The sequence below is a fragment of the Excalfactoria chinensis genome, chromosome 4, assembly GCF_039878825.1.
Source record: "Excalfactoria chinensis isolate bCotChi1 chromosome 4, bCotChi1.hap2, whole genome shotgun sequence".
Lineage (NCBI taxonomy): Eukaryota > Metazoa > Chordata > Aves > Galliformes > Phasianidae > Excalfactoria > Excalfactoria chinensis.
The window spans coordinates 5545703-5568518 of record NC_092828.1 but is presented as its reverse complement, the minus strand read 5'-3'; the positions used below and the strand labels follow the sequence as shown (position 1 = coordinate 5568518).

At 49.5% G+C, this 22816-nt stretch overlaps 1 protein-coding gene across 1 annotated transcript; it reads left to right on the top strand.

The window, feature by feature from the left end:
* The first annotated feature begins 581 nt into the window (after nucleotides 1-581).
* ATOH8 (atonal bHLH transcription factor 8) lies at nucleotides 582-22477 on the top strand. The gene is made up of 3 exons (XM_072335211.1): nucleotides 582-1288; nucleotides 12845-13036; nucleotides 20833-22477. The coding sequence occupies exons 1-3, from the start codon at nucleotides 821-823 to the stop codon at nucleotides 20836-20838; spliced, it is 666 nt and encodes a 221-aa protein (XP_072191312.1). The 5' UTR covers nucleotides 582-820; the 3' UTR covers nucleotides 20839-22477.
* The last annotated feature ends 339 nt before the right edge of the window (nucleotides 22478-22816 follow it).

Sequence of the window (22816 nt, the reverse complement as noted above, 5' to 3'; positions counted from 1 at the left end):
AAATTTGGTAGCAGAGCTGCAACGGAGGAGTGGGTTTGGGGGAGTAACAAAAGGCAAAGTGGCAACAGGAGAGATATGGAGGAGGGTGTTCGAGCTTCTCTTGCTTTCCATCCTGCCAGGGTGCTCAGGGCACCATTAGGAGAGCTGCATGAAGTCAATGAATCATAGAATGGCTTAGGTTGAAAGGGACCTTAAAGATCATTGCTTCCAACGTCCTGGCCATGGACAGGGTTAAGGGTCAGGCAGCCCCAGCGCACAGATCAGGATCTCCACGAGGGGAAATGAACGAATCCCGAATTTCCACAGAGAGGGAAAAGGATGAGGGGGAAAATGAAAAAAAAAACAAGCGCACACGGTGGGTCGCCGCATGTCTCCGGGGGGCAGGATTTCTCTTCCATCGCATTGGAAGAGCGAGATTAAAGAAGAAAGTGGGAGTGGGGTGGGAGGGAAGGGAAGGGGAGGGGGGGGGGGGATGAACAAAGGAGATTGGCAGCACAGCTGTTTTGGGAAGAAAAAAAAAAAAAAAAGAAAGAAAGGGAAAAAAAAAAAAGCCAGCCTTCCTGTTTCTTTAAAGCCGCTCATCTGCGCGGCGGGCCGGCTGCCGGCGGGGAGAGGCGGGCTGCAGGGAGCAGCGCACGGACGGACGGACGCACGGACGGACGCACGGAGCGAGCCGGGGCTCCGCTGCCCGACGCGGCCGAGCGGGCGCAGATGGGCGGCGGCGGCGGGCGGAGCGGGGCGGCGGCGGCGGCGGCGGCGGCAGCACCGGGAGCGGAGCGTCGGGGCGGGCGCTGAGCGCAACCGCGCATTGCCCCGCGCCATGCGGAGCACGCCGCTGGCCGAGGGCGAGCCCTGGCCTCGCCTCTGTCCCGCCGCCGAGCTCGGGGGGCTGCGGCGGCTGAGACGCAAACACGGCTGCAAAAGTTTCCGCGTGGAACTCAAAGTGCTGAGCGGGCGGCGGCCGGGGATCCGCGCGCCCCCCGCTCCTCCGCCGCCTCCCCCGGCTCCGCCGCCCGCTTGGGAACCGCGCGGAGCCCCCGCGCTCGGAGCCGCCGCCAGCGCCTTCCCCGCCGCGCCGCCGCCTCCCCCGCCGCCCCCCGCCGCCGCCGCCCGCCCGCAGCCTCCGCCGCCGCCTCCCGCCGCCTCCCCGCGCCCGCGGCCGGGCGAGGCTGCCGGCGTCTCGTCGGAGATCAAAGCCCTGCAGCAGACGCGGCGGCTGTTGGCCAACGCCCGGGAGAGGACCCGCGTCCACACCATCAGCGCCGCCTTCGAGGCGCTGCGGAAGCAGGTACCTGCCGGGCCGAGGTGCCGGGGAACGGGGTGCGGGAGGGATGCGGTGACAGAACGGGATGTCGCCTGAAAGCGCCGAGCGTGGAACTGTGCTGTCAGTCGGGACCGAGAAACAAGGACTTTTCATTCGCTTGCGGTGGGAATTTGTTTGTTTGTTTGTTTTCTCATTTCTGTTTTGCCCCGGAGACAGAAGGGCACGGAGGAGAAGGCAGCGCAAACGAAAAAGCCACTGGGAGCATCAGCCCGGCTCGCTGTGTGCTCCATCCAGCAGCACGTGTGTGCGCCGGCATGGGTTGTCCTGGGGGGAGCACAGGGCGCTGGGTGGGATGCTTAAGCCCGTTGGGGTTTCTCTCTGTAAGCCCACTGGGGTTTCTCTCTGTAAGCCCATTGGGGTTTCCCTCTGTAGCTTGGGCTGAGCTCAGTGGTTCACCTTTCCCGATGAGTTTCCCATCCCAATGAGTTTCTTGTGATTTTTTTCGTGTAGCTTTTGCTTGATGTGTATATAGTGCTGGGCTTTCTTCATGGGAAGGCTTAGGAAATCCTCGTGGTGTTCTGAGAGTGAATAATAGAGGTGTTCTTGTAGGCAAGGTGGGGCTTCTGTGAGGTGAACGATGTGGAGAAAAACCCTCCATCTTCATCACCTTCTGAACATGCAGAGGGTGAGGGGAGAGCAGGAGGAGGGAGCAAAGCTGTACCCCAGTGGTAGCAGTTTTCATTTCTTCCCTATGAGGATAACTCAGTGTCCAGCCCCGATCTGACCCCAGTTTCTCTATCTCTGCCCCTTGTAACAGCTCCCAGCCATCCTGGTTTTGTTGCCCTTCCGTCAAACACCGGCAGAACTTCTCCAGGTGCTTATGAAGGAGATGTGCTCAGAGCCCTTTGAGCCTCGCATCTCAGACAGATGCTGAGCATTGCATCGCCCGTCCCTCCAGGGCTGTGTGTCAGGAGAGATCTGCTGGTGGGCACCTCAACCACAGAGGGGCTTCAGTCACCGTGTGGCACTCCCTGCCTACCAGCACTAAGGCAGGATGTCCCTCCCATGCTGAGTTTGCCATTTGGAAATAGAAACCCCGGGCGCGATCTATTTTGTCTCCCTGAGTTGTTTCCCTATCTCGGTTGTTTGGTGGCTGTGTGTAACGTGTTTGGAAGTGTCAGTCTAATTCTCCATGGACAGACATCTACACCACTGAAACCGCAAGGGGAAGTAGCTCTGATTTCCCAGCTCGCTGGCAATCTTGTTCTAGGCTGAGCCTCAAGCAGAAGTCAGGCAAGCAACAAATTAAAGCCGCACTCTTTTGGGAAATGGGCAACTCTTGAAAAGCCTCAGATTCCTGGCCTTGGCCCTGTGTCCATAAATCATTTCAGCCCAGGACTCAGCTGGGAGCCCAAAGAGCCTGAAGAACAAGTTGCTGTCCTCTCTTCCCATGAAAGCCAGTCTCCAGGGTCAGCGCTGGAGCGTATTGGCAGAGCTGTGCTCGTTCTGCGGACAGAAAGAAATCGTTCCCTGAGAAATGTTTGCTGCGAGGTTTTCCTAGCGATTTGCTGAGGGGTGGGCTGGCTGTCCCGATCAGTATTGGATGACATTTGGATTCATTTCTCCACGGGCTGCCAGCGGCGTGCTTGGTGCCGTACGTGACATCAGGTGACAGTCGGCTTCATTGCACATAGGAGCAGTGCTGGCTTGTCACTCAAATCGTTCACACCGGTGCTGCGGAGTGGTTTTGGGATCAGGACAGTGCAAGGGAACTCTCTATCTGAACCATCCCAGCCAAGCAGGGCTGAGAGGCAAGAGCATGGAGAGGTTTGCTTTGGGATAGGAATGTGTTAGAGAGCTAGTTCCTGAGGTGCTGAAATCAACAGGTCTGTGGCAAGGATCCCCTTCTATAGAGAGGGATTGGGATGCAGGAGCTGGTGGTACCTGCATGGGTTCTGTTCCCTTTTCCCTTCTCTGATGGGTACGTGGGGCTGGAGATGCTCACCCATGGTGACATGGAATCATAGAATCATTTGAGTGAGTAGGAAGGCACTCCTAAAGGCTCCAATCCCCTGCAATGAACAGGGACATCTACAGCTCCCATCAGGTGCTCAGAGCCCTATCCAGCCTGACCTTGAGTGTCTTCAAGCATCTGTCACCTCTCTGGGTCAGCCTGTTCCATTGCCTTACCATCCTTGAAGGCAACTGGCAACATGGGGCTTGTCACAGGATCAGTCCCACTGTAGGGTGCCCAGTTATCCCCAGTGAGGAGGCAGACAGACAAGCTGTGTCTCTCCATGGGATGCCCAGTGACAGCCCACCAAAGAGGAGTGGCTGGCACACAGTGTGCCAGGCAGATGGGCTCAGCAGCTGTGTGCATCTGGCACACATGTTTTGGCTCATGGACGCCAGTTCTCCAGATGGCAGGAAGGCTTTTTGTTGTTGCTGCTGTCAGTTTTGGGGGAGGAAAAGCCAACGACAGGCTTTTCATACATGGAGGGAATAATCCAACCATGGCTCTGAGCACTTGGCTGTGCCAGAGGTGGCAGATAGATGGGCAGCTATTGGCTCCGGAAAGAGGGATGTGTCATTGCCATCGTCCTCACCCTTTTGTTTTATGGCCAGCAGGGATCTCTCACCATATGAGTCCCATAAAACAGAACCAAAAAGCAGATGCTCCTGAGATGCATCTCCTTCTCCACAGTCCTGCCTCTTGTGGTGCTCATCTATTCATCTGGGAGATTGTTTTTCCTTCATGAGTTCCCCAAGTGCCATTTGTCGAAGTCTTATATTGATGCAGGACTCAAGGCTAATAGCATAGTTCCCCATGGAAAACCTCACTGCATACCTGTTACAGAACACTTTAAAGAGGAGGAAATAGCTCTGCTGTGCTTTGCTCTCACTCCTTAAGTATTCCTGCTGAGTGCTGCTCCTGTCCTTCTTTCTACCTCCCACCTTGGGACACCCACACGGCTGCTGTTCTGCGGGTTCTTGCACCATTCCATTGCCCCAGGATGCCGTAGAGTTGCAGTAAGAGATGAGACCTGTTGTCACTTGCATCTGTTTTCCCTTCTGCTCCCTGCCCTTGTGGGTGGTCAATGAACCCAGGCGTTGGCGATGTGGTGATGCAGCACAAAGCTCATGGGACCTGAGGTCATTGCTTTGCTCCCGTCCGTTCTCATCTTCACAGCTCGGTGTCTGCAACAGTGCAGCGGTTTTGAACTCAAAGAGGAGAGATTTATGCTGAACATTAGGAGGAAATGTTTTCTCAGAGGGTGATGAAGCCCTGTCACAGGCTGTGCAGAGAAGTTCTGGATGTGCCATTACTGGAGCCATTCAGTGCTGGCCTGGATGGTAACCCTGGGCAGCCTGATCAGGTTGGAGGCACCCAGCCCATGGCAGGGGATGGGGCTGGATGGATGTTAAGTTCCTTTCCAGCTGAAGCCATTCTGCCATTCAATGGTTTGAAGGAGATGAGGTGGAACAGTATCCCTGCAGCTCTTCAGGGCAATTTCCAACCATGTCAGGCCTCAATTACCAGCTATGTAAGCTCCCATTAGATCCACAAAGTCCTTGTGGCAGCGAGAGCATAACAACCATGAAATCTCAAAGCATATCACAGCATGGATGTGGCCACCACCTCTGCTTCTGGAGTGCTCTCTGTGGTCACCCAAGCAAGCCGCATCCAGCAGCTCATTTTGCATATGCAGGGGTTGTGGTCGGGCATCTCAGCTGTGCTCACAGACCCTAAGGTGGCAGCAGATTCTCCCTCGATAGCTGGAGACAACCACCCCAGCCGCCTCTGATCTGGAGCCTGCCCATGCTGCACATCTGTTTTCTCTCCGGAGCACTGCTGTCCAGCTCCTCCTCAAAGCAGCATGTCAAGCCTCCAAGCTAGAGTCTGTGCTGGGAGCAAATGTGTCCACAGACATTAATTTTCCCTTCAAGTACATTGGTGTTTTCCTAAATCTTTTCACCACTGCATTACCAGGGCTCTCTGCTTTTGCAGCTGACAGGCTTGTTCTCTGCACTCCTGTGGGTTCTGGAGATATTTTAGACATTTATGGGGCTTTTGAGCTGCTGGGCCTGAGGTTTTTTTTCCCCCTTCCTAGGGATTCTTTTGCTTTGAGCTGCCAATGTGCATGTGACTACTGTGGCTTGTAGTTAAATGAGTGCAGGAAGATCCCACTCCCTCCTCTGAGGAGTAGGGTGCAGGTGGTTGTGGGAATCGTCTCCAGGGATATGCAGAGCCAAGGTGGGCGCTGGAGATAGGTGGGAATCATAGAATCATTGAGGTTGGAGAAGATCGCTATGATCATCTAGTCCAACCATCAGTCCATCCCTGCCGTGCCCATTAACCATGTCCCTCAGAGCTACATCTCCACATTTCTTCAACACCTTCAGGAATGGTGACTCCACCACCCCCCTGCCAGGTGATTCCAGCACTTCCTTGGGCAGCCTGATCTAATAACTAACCACTCTTAAGTCCCCTCTATGTACAACCTGAGCCTCCTCTGGCACAACTGAAGGCCATTACCTCTCATCCAGCCAGCAGGCCAACTTGAGAACCTGCAGCTTGAGCCACAAGCCCCTCAAAGGCTGCAGCTCTTTGGTAGATGTATCAACCTATGCTTGTCTGCTTTCTGCATCTTATTTTTGGGATGCACCATCACGTGCTCACCCTCTGTCTTAATATCATAGAGGTTGGAAAGACCACCAGGATCATCTTGTTGAACCATCTGCCCATCACTGCCTTGCTAATTAAACCATGTAATCTGAAGTTACATCTGTTTGAAAGCAACTGGGGTTTGTCACCACCATCATATGTAACCAGTTATTGGTTGTGCCCTTGCTGCTGTGGGGAGGCTGAGAGCTCACTCCATCACCTGCTCGTGAGTCTCCTAGGGCTGCATTCCCCATGTGAGCAGCACAGTATTAACTGGGGCAGCTCAGTGGTTTGAGCCAGCCCTGGGTGATGCCACAGTTATTTAAAGCGCAGTCGAAACAGAACTGGGAGGCACTGGGGCTTAACAGCTAAGGAAGATGATGAAATACTGGCCAGGAGCGATGCAAGGGGAGAGAAAATAAGGGAGAGCACAAGAGAGAGCATAAAAATCCTGAAAACAATGGCTGTGTGTCAGAAAGGAGGAGGCTTCTTTGCTCCCCTTGCTGTCTAACTGATGTTATCCTCTGACACAAATCCCACTCCTGTCGGGAGGTATTTGCTCTGCCTGCTGCAGCCACCCCGAGTTAACCTCTGTGTTTTCTTATGGCTCCCGCTGAAATCGGAGGAAGGGGTCTGCTTTGAATCCAGCAGGCTTTGAGAGCAGCCCCTGCTCCCTGCCTTTAGCTGTTCTCAGATTACTGCCCAGGCTTCAGTCCCTGTGATGAGGAGGGGGATGCTTCCCTATCACACATCTGCGTTCATCATTCCTGATTGGAGCCTTCTTAGATCCATGCCCTCCCCCCCCCTTTTGTACATCTCGCTCTGGTCCTAGCTTGAATCATAGGAACATTAAAGTTGGAAAGACCATTGGGATCATCTAGTCCAGCTGTCAACCTGCGTGGGTCCCACCTTTATGCTGCTCTCAGTGCCAACCAAGGAGCAGAACCTCCCAGATGTGACCACAGCTACAGTGCAGCTATTCTCCCCTTCCCCAGCTGATCCTGACCCATTCAGAGATGTGAGGTAGCAACTACTCTGCTAAAATATCACCCTCAAAAACATTCCCTACTCCTCACCTGGAGGAGATTTGCTGTGCACTACGGCCCTGGGCTTCTTCCTGAAGCATCCCTCTGGTGTGGTCATTATACTGGGAGGTGGTTCAGAACACCTACAACAAGGTAAAGGCTTTGCTACAGCTCACAGCATGATATTTTTTGTGCCCAGAAGGAGGCTTTAAGGGTGCAGAACCTCCTGGCATAGCACTTGAGGACCGTCGGCACCCGAGCGGAGCCAGGCGTGGGGCCGTGTTAAGCAGACTGCCATTTGGAATTGCTCCGTGGGGTGAACTCACCCAGCACCACACCTAGGTTTTGTTTGCAGGAAGCCAATTCATTCGCTCCAAGGAGTGAACTCATGTTGCTGCAATGCAAGCAGCAGGGGAGCCAGGAGTTAGGAGGAACCGGGAGCTGGGTTATCCGAAAGCATGGACCCACCCGAGATGAGAAGGCTCCTGGGTCATGACTGCTGCTGCTTTTGTTCCTGTTGACATTTTTAAGCGAGGTTTGTCTGCTGGGTGGATGCTTTGCTACACAAACTGGTGGCAGCGGAACAAGAGCCTCCCACTCCAGTGGTGTAAAATTGCTGCCCGTGGCCGGCTAGAATAGAGATTTGCAGAGAATCTGACACAACGCCCACAGGTTGGACAGAATGGGGTATTTGGGACTGTATGCCAAAGCACCCCTCCGAGTACCATCCCTGGAGGCATTTGAGGCCAGGTTAGGTGGGATCCTGGGGAGTCTGATCTGGTGGGTGGGAACCAGCTCACAGCAGGGAGTTGAAACTGCGTTGGCTTTAAGGTCCCTTCCAACCCAAACCATTCTGTGGTGCTATGGTTCTGTGATCATGGCATTTGCCCTCACAGCTTACAGGATCCAGCCGTGCAGGGTTTGAATCCATGCCGTGTGAACAGCAAATCCATGAAGTAATCTGTCTTTAGCAAAGCACAGGTTGCCCATCCGTGTGGCATGACATGGATGCTCCATCCTTGAAAACACTCAAGATCAGGCTGAACAGGGCTCTGAGCACCTGATGGAGCTGTAGGTGTCCCTGTTCACTGCAGGGGACTTGGACTGTTTGGCCTTTACTGATCCTTTCCAACTCAAATGATTCTAGGATTCTGTGAAAACAAGCAGTGATGTTCTAGACAAAACCAGTCAGTATTTAATCTCTCCTCCTGCTCCCGGTAACTTCACAGTTGCCATCCCCAGAGAGGTGACGTGATGGGGACAGAGGCAGAGGACCTGTTTCAGAACCAGCAAAACATGGAGCGGAATCAGAACACCAGGACTATCAAGCAGTGTTTGTGTATATGAACCTTTTGGAAGTGTTTTGGCATGAGGCACAACAAGACAGTGAAATGCTCTTAAAAGGCCACGGGGAAGAGGCAACCAGCTGCTCTCTTGGACGTAGTTTAGCATAAAAATAAACCATATGAATTGCAGGACAGGTAAATGCAACAGCTTATGGCTGTGGAAGAGCCAGCTGTCAGGAGGTCTCAGCTGATGATGTGCTGCAAACACAGGTGTTTCTCTGCCTCCCCAGCTTTCCTGCTGTAGCCAAGGGGCAAAATAGATGACCTTCACGTGGATTGGGTCTCTGCAAATCCATAGTGCTAAGCTGCACTTATGTTATAATAACAAGGAGGTCTGGACTCCCAAAGCCCAATGTCTTCCTTTCTTTGGGGGAATGCAGTGCAAAGCTGGAGAGGACTTGACTTTAAAGGCCTTATCTGTGCAAGTCCAAAGGATATTTATACAAATTAAACCACGCTTTTCTCCATAGTGACAGCACAATCCAGCCAGATGTTCAGCAGTGTGAACTGCCTTAATGCTGCTCAAGTCCCTGGGATAATCCCAAATTTCCCCGCAGCCCCATTGTTGTCAGTACCCCTGGTCCCTTCTGCTGGACATGAGTAAGAATGGACTCCAGGATCACGACTTTGGTGGATGCTGGTGAAGAGCCTTGCAGACATCCCATCAACTTCAAAGGGAGCATCTTCCAAGGACACCACCTCTGATTACAGACGTCAGAGATGGAAGGGACCAGACCTGTTACATCACATCCCATCCTGTCTTCCTGCCAAAACAGAGCTCTTCTGCACAGTAATATGCTTCGAGAGCATGCATCTTGCCTTGCTTCACCCTGAGGATCGCTGACGAGACCCCAAAATCCCACAGTCAGGACCAGCAGGTGTCTTCTGATCCCAGCTCACTGCCTTCTGCTTCATTCCTTCAGATCAGGCTGAAGTTTCAGTTGCATTTCCTTCCTGTTTCCTTTAAATCATTGCAAATAATGCAGGCAAGATGGTGAGCTGTGCAGAAATCAGTGGGGTCGGATGAGGCAAATGCACAGCAACTTGAGCTCTGAGCAGATCTGCTCAGTTCCCACCTTCGCAGCTCTCCTCGTTGGGCTCAGACATGATGAGCAAGAGAGGATGTTGAAAGGAGTAGGCTTGGAGTTCACCTGGAGCACGGCACACACCTGGTCATGCTACCTCCTACTACAGATACAGCACAGGTCTTCAGCACCATGTGGCTCTGCCAGCATCAGGTGCTTTTCCAGTGTCTAACATACTCCATTTTGGGTTGAATTTTCTTGGCATCCAGGTGTGTTACTGACATCCTTCACTCAACCTGGGCAGATCCTCCTCTCCTTGCTGCTGGCTCTGTGCTAAAGGAGTGCTGAAACCAAAGTTCCCTTTCTTCACCTCCCACTGCTTGGGGAAGCTTAAGATCTGGATTTGAATTAAGTGGCTCATTCCTCTCTCAATTTCCCATGTTTAATTCAAAAGGAAACATTTAAAATGGCAGGAGCTGAGCCAAGACAGGGAGGGTCCGTATGAAACAGTTATTCTAACACTGTTACCATGGCAAAAACTCTTATCTCATGCTTTTGGTGCCCCGCACCCATCACAGTGGTATCTGAGCCTCATAGGGTGAAATTCTTCTTGTGTATATACGGGTCAGCTCCAGTTTGGACTTCGTTGCATCGTGTAGTAGAAGTGTTGTGTAACACCAGGCAAGGGTTTGGTCAACTCTGCTAAGACTGAGATCTTTCTTGGAATTTGTAGCAGCCCCCCCAAAAAAAAACCAAAACAGTTTGAGTTTTACTTTGTTCCAATAAGTAAATAAATAAATAAGTGAGTAATGGACAGGTCACGAAAGAAAGAGAGCAAAACAGATGAGGAAAATAGACATTTGCCTGTCTTCTCCTGTTGGAACTGGACAGCGTCTGTGCATCAGCCTCAAGGATTTCATGGTCGCTTTTCCTTCCACTTGATTCAATTTCCTCCTTTGTCCAATTCTGAAATTATTCCCACATTTCACTGAATCTTTTCATTTTGGTTTGCGTCTTGCTTTGGTCTGGTGTGCTGCTGTTTGATCTGGGATCTCCACTGTTCTTCTGACATCGGTGTCGAAAGACGGTTGGGTGTTTCTGTTGCCCAAAACTCTGCTTCCGAAATAACTCAGCTCACTGCATCTGGGGGCCAGGTATTACCATCTGAAGGTGGATGTTGTGTTCCTTTTTGCATTGGTGATAGGAGCACTGTGGAAATGCCACTGGAGGTCAAAGCAGTGGTCCCACTGGGTATTCCCAGAGAATAAATAGATCCCCAGCCCCCACACGGGTATCAGTAGCAGATGATACATACAGAAAAAGGCCCTTTGAAGCTTGCTGGCTTGCTTCTGGAGAGGTCAGATGCCGCTGGCACCTCAGATATATCGTGCAAGCCAAATGGTCTATGGGGTCAGCGGCGTTCTTCCATTAAAATCCATGTGCTCATGGATAAGAGTGATCTAGTTGGGATGTAGCTGGTCTGAATTTCTATGGCAGAGCTCCTCCTTTGAAGCATCTGACAAAACCAAGCTGGAAAGTAAGCTTCCTCTACTAAGAAGAGGTAGAATGTAGATGTAAAACAGTGCATATGGGGAAAGCTGTACCAGATTACACATAGAAAATGATAGACATTGAACTGACCATAATCTCAGAGAAAGGAGACCCTAGAGTTTCTGTAGATGAAAATCTCAGGTCAGTGCCCAGTAGAGGCCGCAAATCAAAACAGGAGTGATTAAAAAAGAGAGCATGAGGTGAAGCAGAGGGCATCAGCATCAGCTAGATAAATGTGGAGAGCACCCACAGAGTGAATACTGCATGTGGTTCTGCTTCTTCCAGCTCCCCAAGGACACACCAGGGTGAGGACAGGTTCAGGGAAAAGCAACAATGGTGCTCAGAGATGCAAGGATGGCTGCAATACAGCAGTCAGATGAGAGAAAAGAGGTAGATCATAGAATCATTAAGGTTGGAAAAGACCACTGAGATCATCTAGTCCAACCATAGATGATGGAGGACTGAAAATACAGAGGAGATGAATCTGTGTTTCCCTCACCTCAAGAACTGGGGGACCTGAAGTGAGGACAGTGGGAGCCAGCTTCAAAGCAATCAAAAGGAGGGCTGTGGTGTTGAGAAGGAGGAGGGAACTGAAAAAGCATGTTGTGGATGCTGCTTTTGCCAGGGTTTCGACTTACTGTGCCAAATTAAAGAACAAAAAGATCTATTGTAGGTTGCTAATACCAAGGAAGCACATCTAGCTGGGTTCGTGGAGCTGGCATTTATTGGAGCCTGGCAGAATACTTGGGGAAGTACTGTATATTTCTGAGCTGTTCTGCTCTTCCATTGATATCTGCACACAGCTGCTATGGGGTTAGCAGAGAGGCAGAACCCCTCTTAACCCCTCTTACCTTATGTAAAGCCAGGGGTGAGCCTGGCTTCGTGTATGCGGAGAAAAGAGAAGCTCAGGCACGAGCATGGCAAGAAGCTTTAAAATCTCCAACCATAAGCAGAGCGTGATACCCTAGAGGGATGAGGAGGATGGAGGCTGGTATGGAGGCAGATGGTTGAGGGACGTTCAGCCATTGCAGTGATTGATGTTGCATGAAAACTTAGATTGACAGGCGCTCAGACAGCCTGAGCAGTGAGGATGGATTTCAGATAAATGCCCGGCTCCAGTTTCCCATAGGCAATAGATTCTTGTGCATTAAGGGCTGAATGACCTTTAGCAATTTTGTAAAGTAGCGGACGGGGCCCCAAGCCTATTTGAACTCAGCGGATTTTCTCTTTAAGCTGGACATAGCAAAGCTGCGTGCCTAAAATTGAGCGCACATGTAGCGTTTTGCTGGATGGCGATATAAAAGCAGTCCAACCTTCTGTACCCCTTGCATTTATTTGGATACGTGCTGCTTAGTTTGAATCGTTTGAATGTTTCACGTTACACCAAAAGTCTTCAAGGGTAAAGAAATAACTTAAATCAGGCAGTGCCTTCCTGAGAGGCAGAGCGATGGGCGCTTTGTTGCTCAGTGTGGGGCAGTGGGTGGGAATTTCAGAGCAGATTTGGAAGCTGTGAGTGATGCTGTTTGAGCATGTGTCACTTCTGCCAGCATTGCTGCCTTACTCCGTAAGGCTGAGATGGCTTTGCAGCCGCTTATGGGGAGGAGGATGCTTGGGACAAGTCACTCAAGGGGCTGGCAGCAGGGGGTTGGATTTTCCAAGAAAAACAGGGTCTGGCCTGTTTGAGAAGCCAACTGAGCGGCAGGCAGGCATCCCATGTCCTGCCATCACACTTTGAGCAGAACTGCCCCGCTGAAATTGAGAGGTCTCATGCTGCTTCGTTCCCGCAGAGATCAGCGGGGGAGTTCTTCTGCAAAACCTGTTGGGACCATATGGCCCTTTATCAACAGAGTTCCTATTTGTGTTAAAAACCGCTAAGAAAATAACCTACAGTTGTTTTGTCGTGCTTCGAGCGAAATATTTTGTTTTTCTGGCCTAATTTTTTTTTCTTTCCCTGTTACCCTTTCTAGGTTCCCTGCTATTCTTATGGTCAAAAGTTGTCCAAACTGGCCATCTTGAGAATAGCCTGTAACTATATCCTTTCCCTGGCCAGACTAGCAGACCTGGATTACAGCGCTGACCACAGTAACATGAGCTTCTCTGAATGCGTGGAGCAGTGCACTAGGACCTTACAAGCAGAAGGAAGATCTAAAAAAAGGAAGGTATGTTGCAGCCTCCTCCACCCCCCAAATAACAGTAAAAGTTACAAAAGAGGGGGAAAAAAAATAAATCCGAAGCCATTTCCTTCCTTTCTCAACCTCTCGAATTTTTCCTGCTTCTTCACTCCTTGTCTTTCTCCCACTTCTCAGCTCCTTGCTTTTTCTGTCTGATCCTGTAATAACCACATTCCTTGCTAATCAAAAGCTTTGCTCTCCTCGCCAGGCTCTTCCTCTCGTTAGTCCCCCCCTCGTGTTTTAACACAACATGATCCTATTAGCGTTGTCTTGTGGCTGTTGCTGGTTAAAAGCAACCAGCCTTTTGGAGAGCCCAAAACGCGGCCGCCCGGCTGTGATTTCTGCTTTGTTTAATCTAACACTTATCTCCACGAAAATCGCCTGACAACAACCCAAAAAAAGTAGCTAATGGAGATGTTGTACATATAAACATATTAGGAAGACGTATGACCTGAAGGACATGCGGGTATCTTGAGGAAACAACGCTGAATCTAATTACGCATCGCATTCCTTTAGGTTACTTAACGCTGAACCAATTAGGTGAAATCATCATCAAGCTGCGGTAGGAGGAAGCGGAGCGCTCGGCCAGTTTTCCTCTTGGAAAGTGACATGGGTAAATTAAAGGAGTGATTGATGTCTTTGTTCGGGCTTTTATGACAAAAAGAGTTTTGTAAACTTGCATTGAACTTCCCCCTGCTTTCTGGGCTCGCTTGTCATGTAGGATAATAAATCAGCGGGACTTTAATGGATGAATGGACAGCTAAGCTGGGGAGCAGGCTCCTTCCCAGTGTCGTTAAGGTCTGCCTCTGATTCGGGCAGGTTTCCCTGGTTTTCCTCTTTTTCAGCCCAACAAATCATCCTTCAGAAGTTAGGGTTATAAATAAACACAATAGTACACTCTCTGTCACTTCCTGAGGCCGTATTTTTGACCCCTAGAGCTGTAGTGCCAGGTGAGATGTGCACAGCAGTATGTGGTCAAGGAGGTGCAGAAGTTGCATATGGGGACAGCCTGAAACTGAGTATTTACTGCAGGGAAATGGGTGCCGGTGGCTCAGGGACACTGCTGCAGTGCCACCAGGCATAGGGCAGGAGATGGGAGTGGAGTCCTGGGGCTGAGCTGCCTCTCAAGGTCTAAATGGAGGAAGTCATTGGTCAAAATGGAACATCCATTATGGCAGCTGGGCAATTCACTGGGCTGGTGTTGAGGCTTTTGGTGCCTGATGGGCTGAGACTCATTGTCTTGGCTTACATAAACCAACGCAAGCTTCAAGACAGAAAACTTGGAGCCAGATTTCAAGTGGCTCCAAGTCCCAGGCTGTTCACATATGAGGGTTAGGGCTGTGCCCACCCTTAATTAAAAAAATAAATTAAGAATTAAAAATCTTCCATTTATGGCTTTTGCTCCAAAGCGCATGTGCGGAGAAAAGCCCTGATCCTATTGAGAACACATGAACAATGAAACTCTCACAGGACATTGACCATCCCGCCTCCACACAGGCCACCATCAGTCCCAGAAATAGCATAACTGGGAGAACATCTGCCTTTGCTTCATGTCCTCCAAGGACACACATCCTTACCATCCTCCAAATACCTTGTCTGAAAAGGAGAGCCAAGTTTTGATGTTAGCAGGATCCTGGTCCATGCTTTCCCTTTCCTTTCTAGAAATTGTCTTGCAAATGCAGTTCTGCAATATAGGAGAGTCTGCGTTGAGGATTTTCTGGGCAACCCAAGAGCCTCTGGGTTGCCCTTGCTGATAGGAATTATTTTATTTTAAGCTTGTGTGATGGCAAGAGCACATGGCAGTTGAAGATGGAGCCAAAACTGGGGTTTCCTGTGGAACCTCAAGCAGTCAGCAAGTCCCAATGGATGGGAGTCACAAAGACAGGAGATGCAAAGACAGGATTGAACTGATCACCCAATTATGGTATGTCCAAGCCATGGATGGCATTGCAAGCATGAGGCAGGGGAAGGCTGTTGTCAGAGTAGGGCAGTAAATCTGGGATAGCTGAGTGGGGAAGATGGGAGCTCTGGATGTCAGGTGGTGTGGAAGGATGTCTCTCCTGGGGGGTCTCGCGCAGGCGGCTGGAGGAGGATACAATGGCTTGGCCCAAAATCACCGCGTGCTCATTAATTCTGAAATCGGCACGTTTTCTGTGCCGAGCGTGGTTTTAATCAGGTCTCGCAAACCGCTGCTTGCTGAGCAGTTCCTCCGAGTTACAGACTTCGGGGTGGATTTTTGTTGTTGTTTTTCTCTTTTTGTTCTCTCTTTAAAGAGAAATCCACAGCAAGCCCCAAGTGCAGACCTCCGGCATTCGCACTGTGCTGCGCCCTTATCTGCTACCATCTCCGTTTTATTGCATCTCTCCTTGCGCCTGTCTCTTGTTTCCCTGGCAGATTGCAGCGTGCTGTGGCACTATGAGCATCTCACACACAAAAAAAGTAGCTGATGGGAGTTTGTTTTGGCAGGCAGGGGGATCCAGATGTTGCATTTGCTGGATTCTGCATCGCTTTGTGCTTAGCTTTTGAGGGTGAATTATCTGCTGTCCCTAACGCTAGGTTGTTGTGCAGACTTCGTTGTTGCAAGAGGAAATTTAATGGGTGTTTTTTTTTCCCGCTTTCCAATCCATTGTGTTAATTAGAAAAGTTGGCTTTAGCCTCTCCAGCTATTTTAGCTAAGAAAAAAATTCCCCTTTCCAGTCTTAACTGCTGTTATAGAATGATTTAAGTCACTGCAACTGAGACTTGACTAGGGGTGTTTGGTGATTGGAGATCTCATTTATAAGCAGCCAAAGGGGTAACTGAAGGCTTACAAATGCAGTTTCCTAAAATAAAAAAATAAGCTGCATGGGGAGGTGGCAAGTTCTGGTAAAGTTCATTTTTGAAAGCTGCCCTTTGGCTGGTTATAAAAGGGCTCTGCATTGAGTTACGCCCTTCACAGTGCATGCATGAGTTGCACTGTTGGAGTTACCATCCCTGGAGGTGTCTGAAATAGGTGGAGATGTGGCACTGAGGGACATGGGTTAGTGGGCCTGGTAGGGATGGGTTGGTGATTGGACTTGGTGAACTTAGAGGTCTTTTTCCAACTTTAATGATTCTATGATTCAGAGTGACGGAGATTTCAGCTGTGACAGCCCAGCTGAGCTCTGGATCCTTTTGGAGCTGTGCTTGGGTGCCAGCAAATAGCTGAGGACAGGTTGCAGGTGGCCAGTAGTCCCCTGAAAGCCTCAGCTGGTTTTCATGAGGACTTTGGGTCCTGCTGTGGGATATTTCTCAATGCTCCAGGTGAGGCATTGGAACAAGCTTCCCAGGGAGGTGGTGGAGTCACCATCCCTGGAGGTGTTCATTAAAAGCGTAGCTGTGGTGCTGAGGAATGTGGTCTAGAGTACTCATGGGTGTGGGTTGGTGGTTGGACTGGATGAAAATAGTGATCTTTCTGACCTTAATGGTTCTGTGATTCTGTGGTCCATATGCCCTGCAGAATGGCTGCATTAAGGACTCTGGGAGGGTTTGGTGCTGGGGGTACAGAGCAGTGCTCCCCATGTCTACAGGGCAGCTCCCACCCACTCTCCAGGCAGCACGACAACAGCTTTTTGTTCATCTCAAAACACCGTATGCAAAGCAGCCCTAACACCATAACAACCCCATAACAACCAGACAATAAACAATAAACTCCTCAGAAAAAAAAAAAAAAATATATATATATATATGTGTGTGTATATATATATATGTATGTATGTGTGTATATATCACTCCCCCAAAACCTCCCCTCTTTGCTTCCCACCGGTCGCTCTGCTCGGCAGCAGCATGGGAGCCGTGCCGGAGCCGGGAGGGAGGGCTGGGCGGTTGGGTTGGGTGGTTGTGTTATATTTTTTTTTGGCTTCCCCCCCCCCCCTTCTCCTCCCCGTCTCTTCTGGCAGTCGCAGACTCCAGATGTTCGGAGCGCGAGCTGGGAAGTCCTGCTGGCGCCACTTGGGGCAGAGGGCAGGGGAAAGGCACGCGAGCTGGAACCCGGAGTACTCAGTCACTGCAGGACTTGGCGCATTCCCCAGCTCGCTGCTGGCACATTCCCCGGCTCTCTCCTGGCCATCTGTTCCAAAAAAACACTTTCAGAACCTCATCATCACTCAGGATACAACACTGCGAGCAGCTGTTAGCGAGGCAGAAGGAAAAAAAAAAGAAAAAGAAAACCATGCGAAAGGTCTCTTTGTGAGAGAGGAAACTGGGTTATGAATAACAGGCGAGCAGTTGGAGCTCAATAAAAGTTTTCTGCTGGAATTTAGTTTCTTGGGTTTTTGAGCCCTGGGGTGTGCGTATGTGTGTGGATGTGCACAGACACAAGGAATTGAAATTAAAAGATGAGCTATATATATATGTTCCCTGATAATTAGATGATATAGGAGCAGCCACGGAATGAAACGCCGCTCCGTTTGTTGCAGTCTGTTGCACCGAAATTGCTCACATTATGTATGTAATTATTGCATTATATAAAATAGTTATTGTGGTGTTCTGCCATGCCTTGGTGCTACCCCATTGCTGCTTGCCTAAAAGCAGATTTCCTGCTGTAGGTGAGGTTTATTCCCACATTCTGCAGCACATTTATTCGCTGGGAGTGGGATTGTAAAAGAGAAATGGTAGCGTCAGGCTTAATTTGTATGGCATTTCTGTTTGCTCGAAGCAGATTTTTTCTATAACTCTGCATCAGGATCCATGATTTATTTACATGGAGCCTTGAGCTGGAGGCACAGCTCCCAGCTTGGTTCGCTCACCCGGTCCTGGGGGCAATCGATCACCTGATAGCGATATCAGATGGTGTTACCGCATCGTGTTCGGGTGATCTGCACGGCATTTCTTCCCCGTGGATTCCCATCCTGCACTCCAGGGGAGTCTGGTAATGAGGCTGGAGCTCCCTTTCTCTGCAGTCTGATCAAGCAGAGGTTCCTCTTTAAAAATAGCTCCCTTCCCCTGCTCGCACTTGCAGGCAGGCAGGCAGCCAGGCTGCTTCCCCGGGGAAGAGCTGGGCCACAGGAGAGCAGCGACCCTTCCCGTCCGTCTGCCTGTCTGCGGCTGCAAGGCAGCAGAGTCTCTGGAGGAGCAGGAGGCTCTGTGAGTTTTCCCTGCCCTCTGCTTATAGCTCATGTTTTGAGATGCCCCTGCACCCCAGTGACGCAAACAGCAAATGTGCATGAGCACAGGGTGAGGCTGAGGATTCTCTGTGGCCTGAGCAAAAAAAAACCAAGAGGTTTTTCTCTACTCCAGTTATTAGCATGGGCAGAGGGAGATCCACAACACAGCTATCAGGTAACTCCAGCAAAAAGAAAATGTGACTCGAGGAGATGGGAGAAGCCCTGGAACAAAGGTTGACTCCATTCCAACAGTGCTTTGATTTAGAGAGATTGAAATGCTCTGGGATGCTGCGAACTCACCAAGGTCGTTGGGCCAGTTGTCAAATTCGAGAGCCAGGGGAGTTGTGCTTATTAGTTTAAAGCAGACTCTGTTCAATAAATCTGTCTTCTGAGCTGCTGGCTGGAGTGGGAGCAGGTCGGGGAGAGGCAGAGCCCCTTCCCACCCAGCAACCCTCCGTGAGCCCCTGGGACCAAGCAGTTCTGCTGAGCTTCACCACTGCCTTGCAGGGCTTCCTTCACCCATTTCTCCTTCCCTTCATCCATCCCTCCATCTCTCCCTCCCTTCATCCCTCCTTCCTTCCCTCCTACTATCCTTCCCTCCCTCTCTCCCTGACTTCCTCTATCTCTCCATTCATCTCCCCCTCCATTCCTTCCTTCCATTTCTCCATCCTTCTATCCATCTATCCCTTCCTCCCTCTATACGTCCTCCTTAATGCATCTTTCATCCCAAAGCTGCTGCACTTTGACCCACCTTTGCTCACCCCATTTTCTTACTTCCCCCATTTTTCCCAGCTGCAGTATCAGGTGCTGTTTATTCAGCATTTTCAAGAGCCCCCAAGGAGGTGGACTGGGGTCTCTCTGACTTGGATGACTTTGGGTGAGGGTGAGGCTGCTCCTACAGGGGAGGGGGTTTGCTCACTAAGACTCATTCCAGACAGCAACAGCGGATGCATCTCTGTCTTTTAATTCTGTCTTTTAATATTAATCATAGGATCACGGAATGGATTGGGTAGGAAGGAACCTTAAAGATCATCCAGTTCCAACCCATTTGTTGAAGGCAGGCTTGTCACACACTAGATCAGGCTGCTCAGGGCCCTGACCTTAATGAGAACATTCAATACTTCCCTCCTTTTTCTTCACTTCCCCTCTTTTTTCTTCTTTTATTCCCCTCCTTTTTCTTCTTTTTCTTTCCATGTGATGTAAATTAAATAACCCTCATTTCTGTTATAGGTTATTAATATTCATAATTTATTGATGGAAAATTGTTTTAGGTGTTTCCTATCAGAAACATTTGTAATACACAAGGCTGTTTGTCATTCTCTCACCCAACCCCCATTTATTCAAAATCCTGAGTCCCAGCTTATTAGGCCAGTAGTTCCTCCTGCCCAGAGCAACGCCAGGTAGTGTGTTAGTCAGAAGAGACAACAAATCATTGATAGTAATTGCATGATGAGCTCCATTTTCTTATTTGCTGGGTGCCAATTGGAAGGGCAAGCCTGGTGCAGGAAGGGTCTGCAGAGAGGGTCTTGTATCCCCACCCCCTTAGCCTGGAGTGGATACTCACCTGGGATGGGTCGTCTCACAGGCAGCAGCCCTAATAATACTTTCAGAGAATTATAGAACCATATCACTATCTAGGTTGGCAAAGACCTTCAAGATCACCAAGTCCAACCATCAGGCTGACCTACCGAGTCCTGGCACTTTGTACCTTAATGTTGCAAAATCCAATAATGGGAAAAGGGAGAGAGTACAGCAACAAAAGGGTCTGAGAAAGAATACTTTTCAGGCCAATCTTTGAGGGGTTTGACCTTTTTAGACTGTCATCAAGACGCCTGGTCTGTGTGGAGAATTGATGACTGTGTCCAAATGACCGTAAGGTGCTGCACTGCACCCTAGAAAGCTCTGAAATCCACTGGCAAAAAGCGAGTGGTTGGACTCAGAAAACGGGATCTGATTTCCAAGTTTCTAAATTCCTGAGTTACTTAAAGGAGGATTTAGGAGCCCACGTGATGAAGGCAGTTTGGCCAACTGCAATGTGACCTCATGAAAGAGCGAGCCCAAAGGACTTTACTGTGTTTTGAAGTATGCTAATGATTGTTTGTGGGATATTCACAGGGCTTATTTTAATGTCAGAGGGGGTTTAGATGAGGTTTTTCCTGTCTCAAAGTGCTGCACATTGAAGTTGTGCATTTTACGATGGCAGCAGTAAACCTGGCCATAACTCTCTGTACCAGTTACCCACATACACCTGCTTCTGCCTCTCCCGTGGGCTGAGGAGCTGTGTGTGCAGAAATAAATGTGATAACCACAATAGCAAAATAAGCCCCACAGGTCTGGGCCGCACCAGCTCATTTGCTTCCCTCTTGTAATTCTGAGATTGGCTTCTGATTCTGAAAATGGACCCAGAGGTCTTTTCCAAAGCAAGCATTTGCCAACACGTCTCATTTTGTTCCTTTTCCTTCCCAAACTTTCCTTGTTCCCTTTCTCTCTCCCAGCACACTAAGGACTCTGCCCACCTACCTGTCGATGCCCTACAAACTCTGCAACCCTCACACTGTGGGTTGATGGGTCCCAAGGAAACCCCAACAAGGGTCATTTGTGTGAGGAGCCACCAGAACAGCACACGTTCACTGTTCTCATGCTGGATCTTTCTCTTTCCAGGAGTAATAACAGGGAAGGGAGAATTCAGAAGAGCTTCCAGCCAGTTACATCTGTTCTTGGCAAAGGTTGCACAATCCAGATGAAGACTGCGAGCAGCTTTTTTGCAGAAGCCCCTTTTCAAGATGACAATTGGCCAAGGAACTTTCTCAGTCTCTGGAACAGAAAGGAAAAGAAGGAGAAAGGAGAAAAAAAAAAGGACAAGGATGCTTCTTATTGTTTTTAAGCCAGCCACCTTTTAGTACGTGCAATTTATTTAGCACTTTTCCCTTTGCTTAACTGGGAAATGTTCCCCTCTCAGCTCATGTGTACAGTCATTTTTTTTTTTGTTGTTGTCGTTGTTGCTGTTGTGCCAAAGATTTGATGGAGCTTCTACACTGTGTCTTATTTTTGCCTTAATGTTAAATCCTTGAGCCAAAGAGAAGTCAGAGACACCGTTCAGATTGCAGCAAGTGGGCTAGCAGCTGTCAGGGACAGATCTGAATTTCAGAATCCTTCTGCAAGGTCCTTCTCAGCTCTCCCATCCCGCAGCCCTGCCGCCAGCCTTTGGTGTGGGAATGAGTGGGGACACGGCACTGGGTGATGAACCACCACGTTGTCTTCTTCCTTGGAGCTGCTCCATAGTTCCACCTCTTTGGCCAATTCCTGATGTTCCTGCGACATCCACAGGGTAGGGATACTGATGTGTAGAAAGAGCTGAAGCAGGATCTGTGGTGTTGGGGTTTTCTGTTGGTTTTTGTTGTTTTGTTTTTGTTGGTTTTTTGTTTTTTTGTTTTTGTTTTTTTTTTAATAAAGAAAAAAAGAAAGAAGTAGAAGCTAAGTGCCGTGTGAAGCAATAAAAGAAAATCAAAGAGAAGTTCAGCTAGGCGGAGTGGAACGCCGCAACACAGTTCCGCAAGCGTTTCAGTTTTGTGAGGTCATTTTCATGGGGTTTTCAAGTGGTCAGAAACCCGTGTAATGCAAAGGCATTTGAATCCTATACTGTACCTTTCACTTCAAATTGAAGTAAAAAGAAAGAAAAAATGGAGAAACATTTGCTTGGAGTAAGCAGACTTTATAGGTAATGCAGTTTGTGTGCTAATGATGGGAGACAGAGCTCTGTGTTTAAGAATATGGGTTTCTGAGCTCAGGAGATTGACATATTTTGTTTCAATTAAGGGGAAAGGTTATATTTGTGAGGCCAGGTTCAAATCCCAGTTACAGCAGTGTAAATCAGTTCCTGGGTGTCTGAAGCTGGTCGGGAACTGGGAGGGCTGGGACTGGCACCGAGGTGTCCCATTGAGCATCTGTAGGATCTGCATCAGCGGGGAGGAAATTCTCCATTCACCCCATCCTCCACCCAGCATTGACGCCAGGCTTGAGCTCCTCAATAGCTGCCCATTTATTTCCCTTTCAAAGCAGAGGGGAGCATTGAGCATGCAAAACCTGAGCTTGCATGATCAGTGTCTGTGGGTCTGGGGGGGTCTCTGCCACCTCTCCTGGCTGAGGCAGGGAGGAGACGTCCTGCAGAGGATGCTTGAGATTTGTTTTATGTGAGTTCTGGGCATACAGGGTGCCCAGATTCTGAGGTTTTCATTATACTTCTCATCACCCCCCACCCTCACCGCTGTTCATTATTAGCAGCCCAATAAATACATTTTTAGATTGACGTTTGTATTTCTTTCTTAAAACATGGTTTAAACCCTCTCTTTCATTATGTACGTTATATGCATCCTTTTAGGGTCATTTTCTGCATAGCACACACAGGCTATGCCACAGGGCCAAGGACTGTGGAAACACTGCAAGCATTTCTCTCTATGAGCAGCATCAAATATACACTATATATTTTTTTTACCTAAACATGAGATGTTCCATATTTTACTCCTGAGCTCTGCAATGACTCTCAGTTTGGGAGAGTTAATGATTATCAGTACAGCAAAGTCTGCAAGGAGAGCCGGTGATACAACACCACTGATCTTATTTATTTGCTTTTTTTTGCCCCCTTTCA

Coding starts and splice junctions, on each gene's coding strand:
- ATOH8 (XM_072335211.1), top strand. CDS start 821: ATGCGGAGCACGCCGCTGGCCGAGGGCGAGCCCTGGCCTCGCCTCTGT. Junction 1,289..12,844: donor TCGAGGCGCTGCGGAAGCAG/GTACCTGCCGGG, acceptor TACCCTTTCTAG/GTTCCCTGCTATTCTTATGG.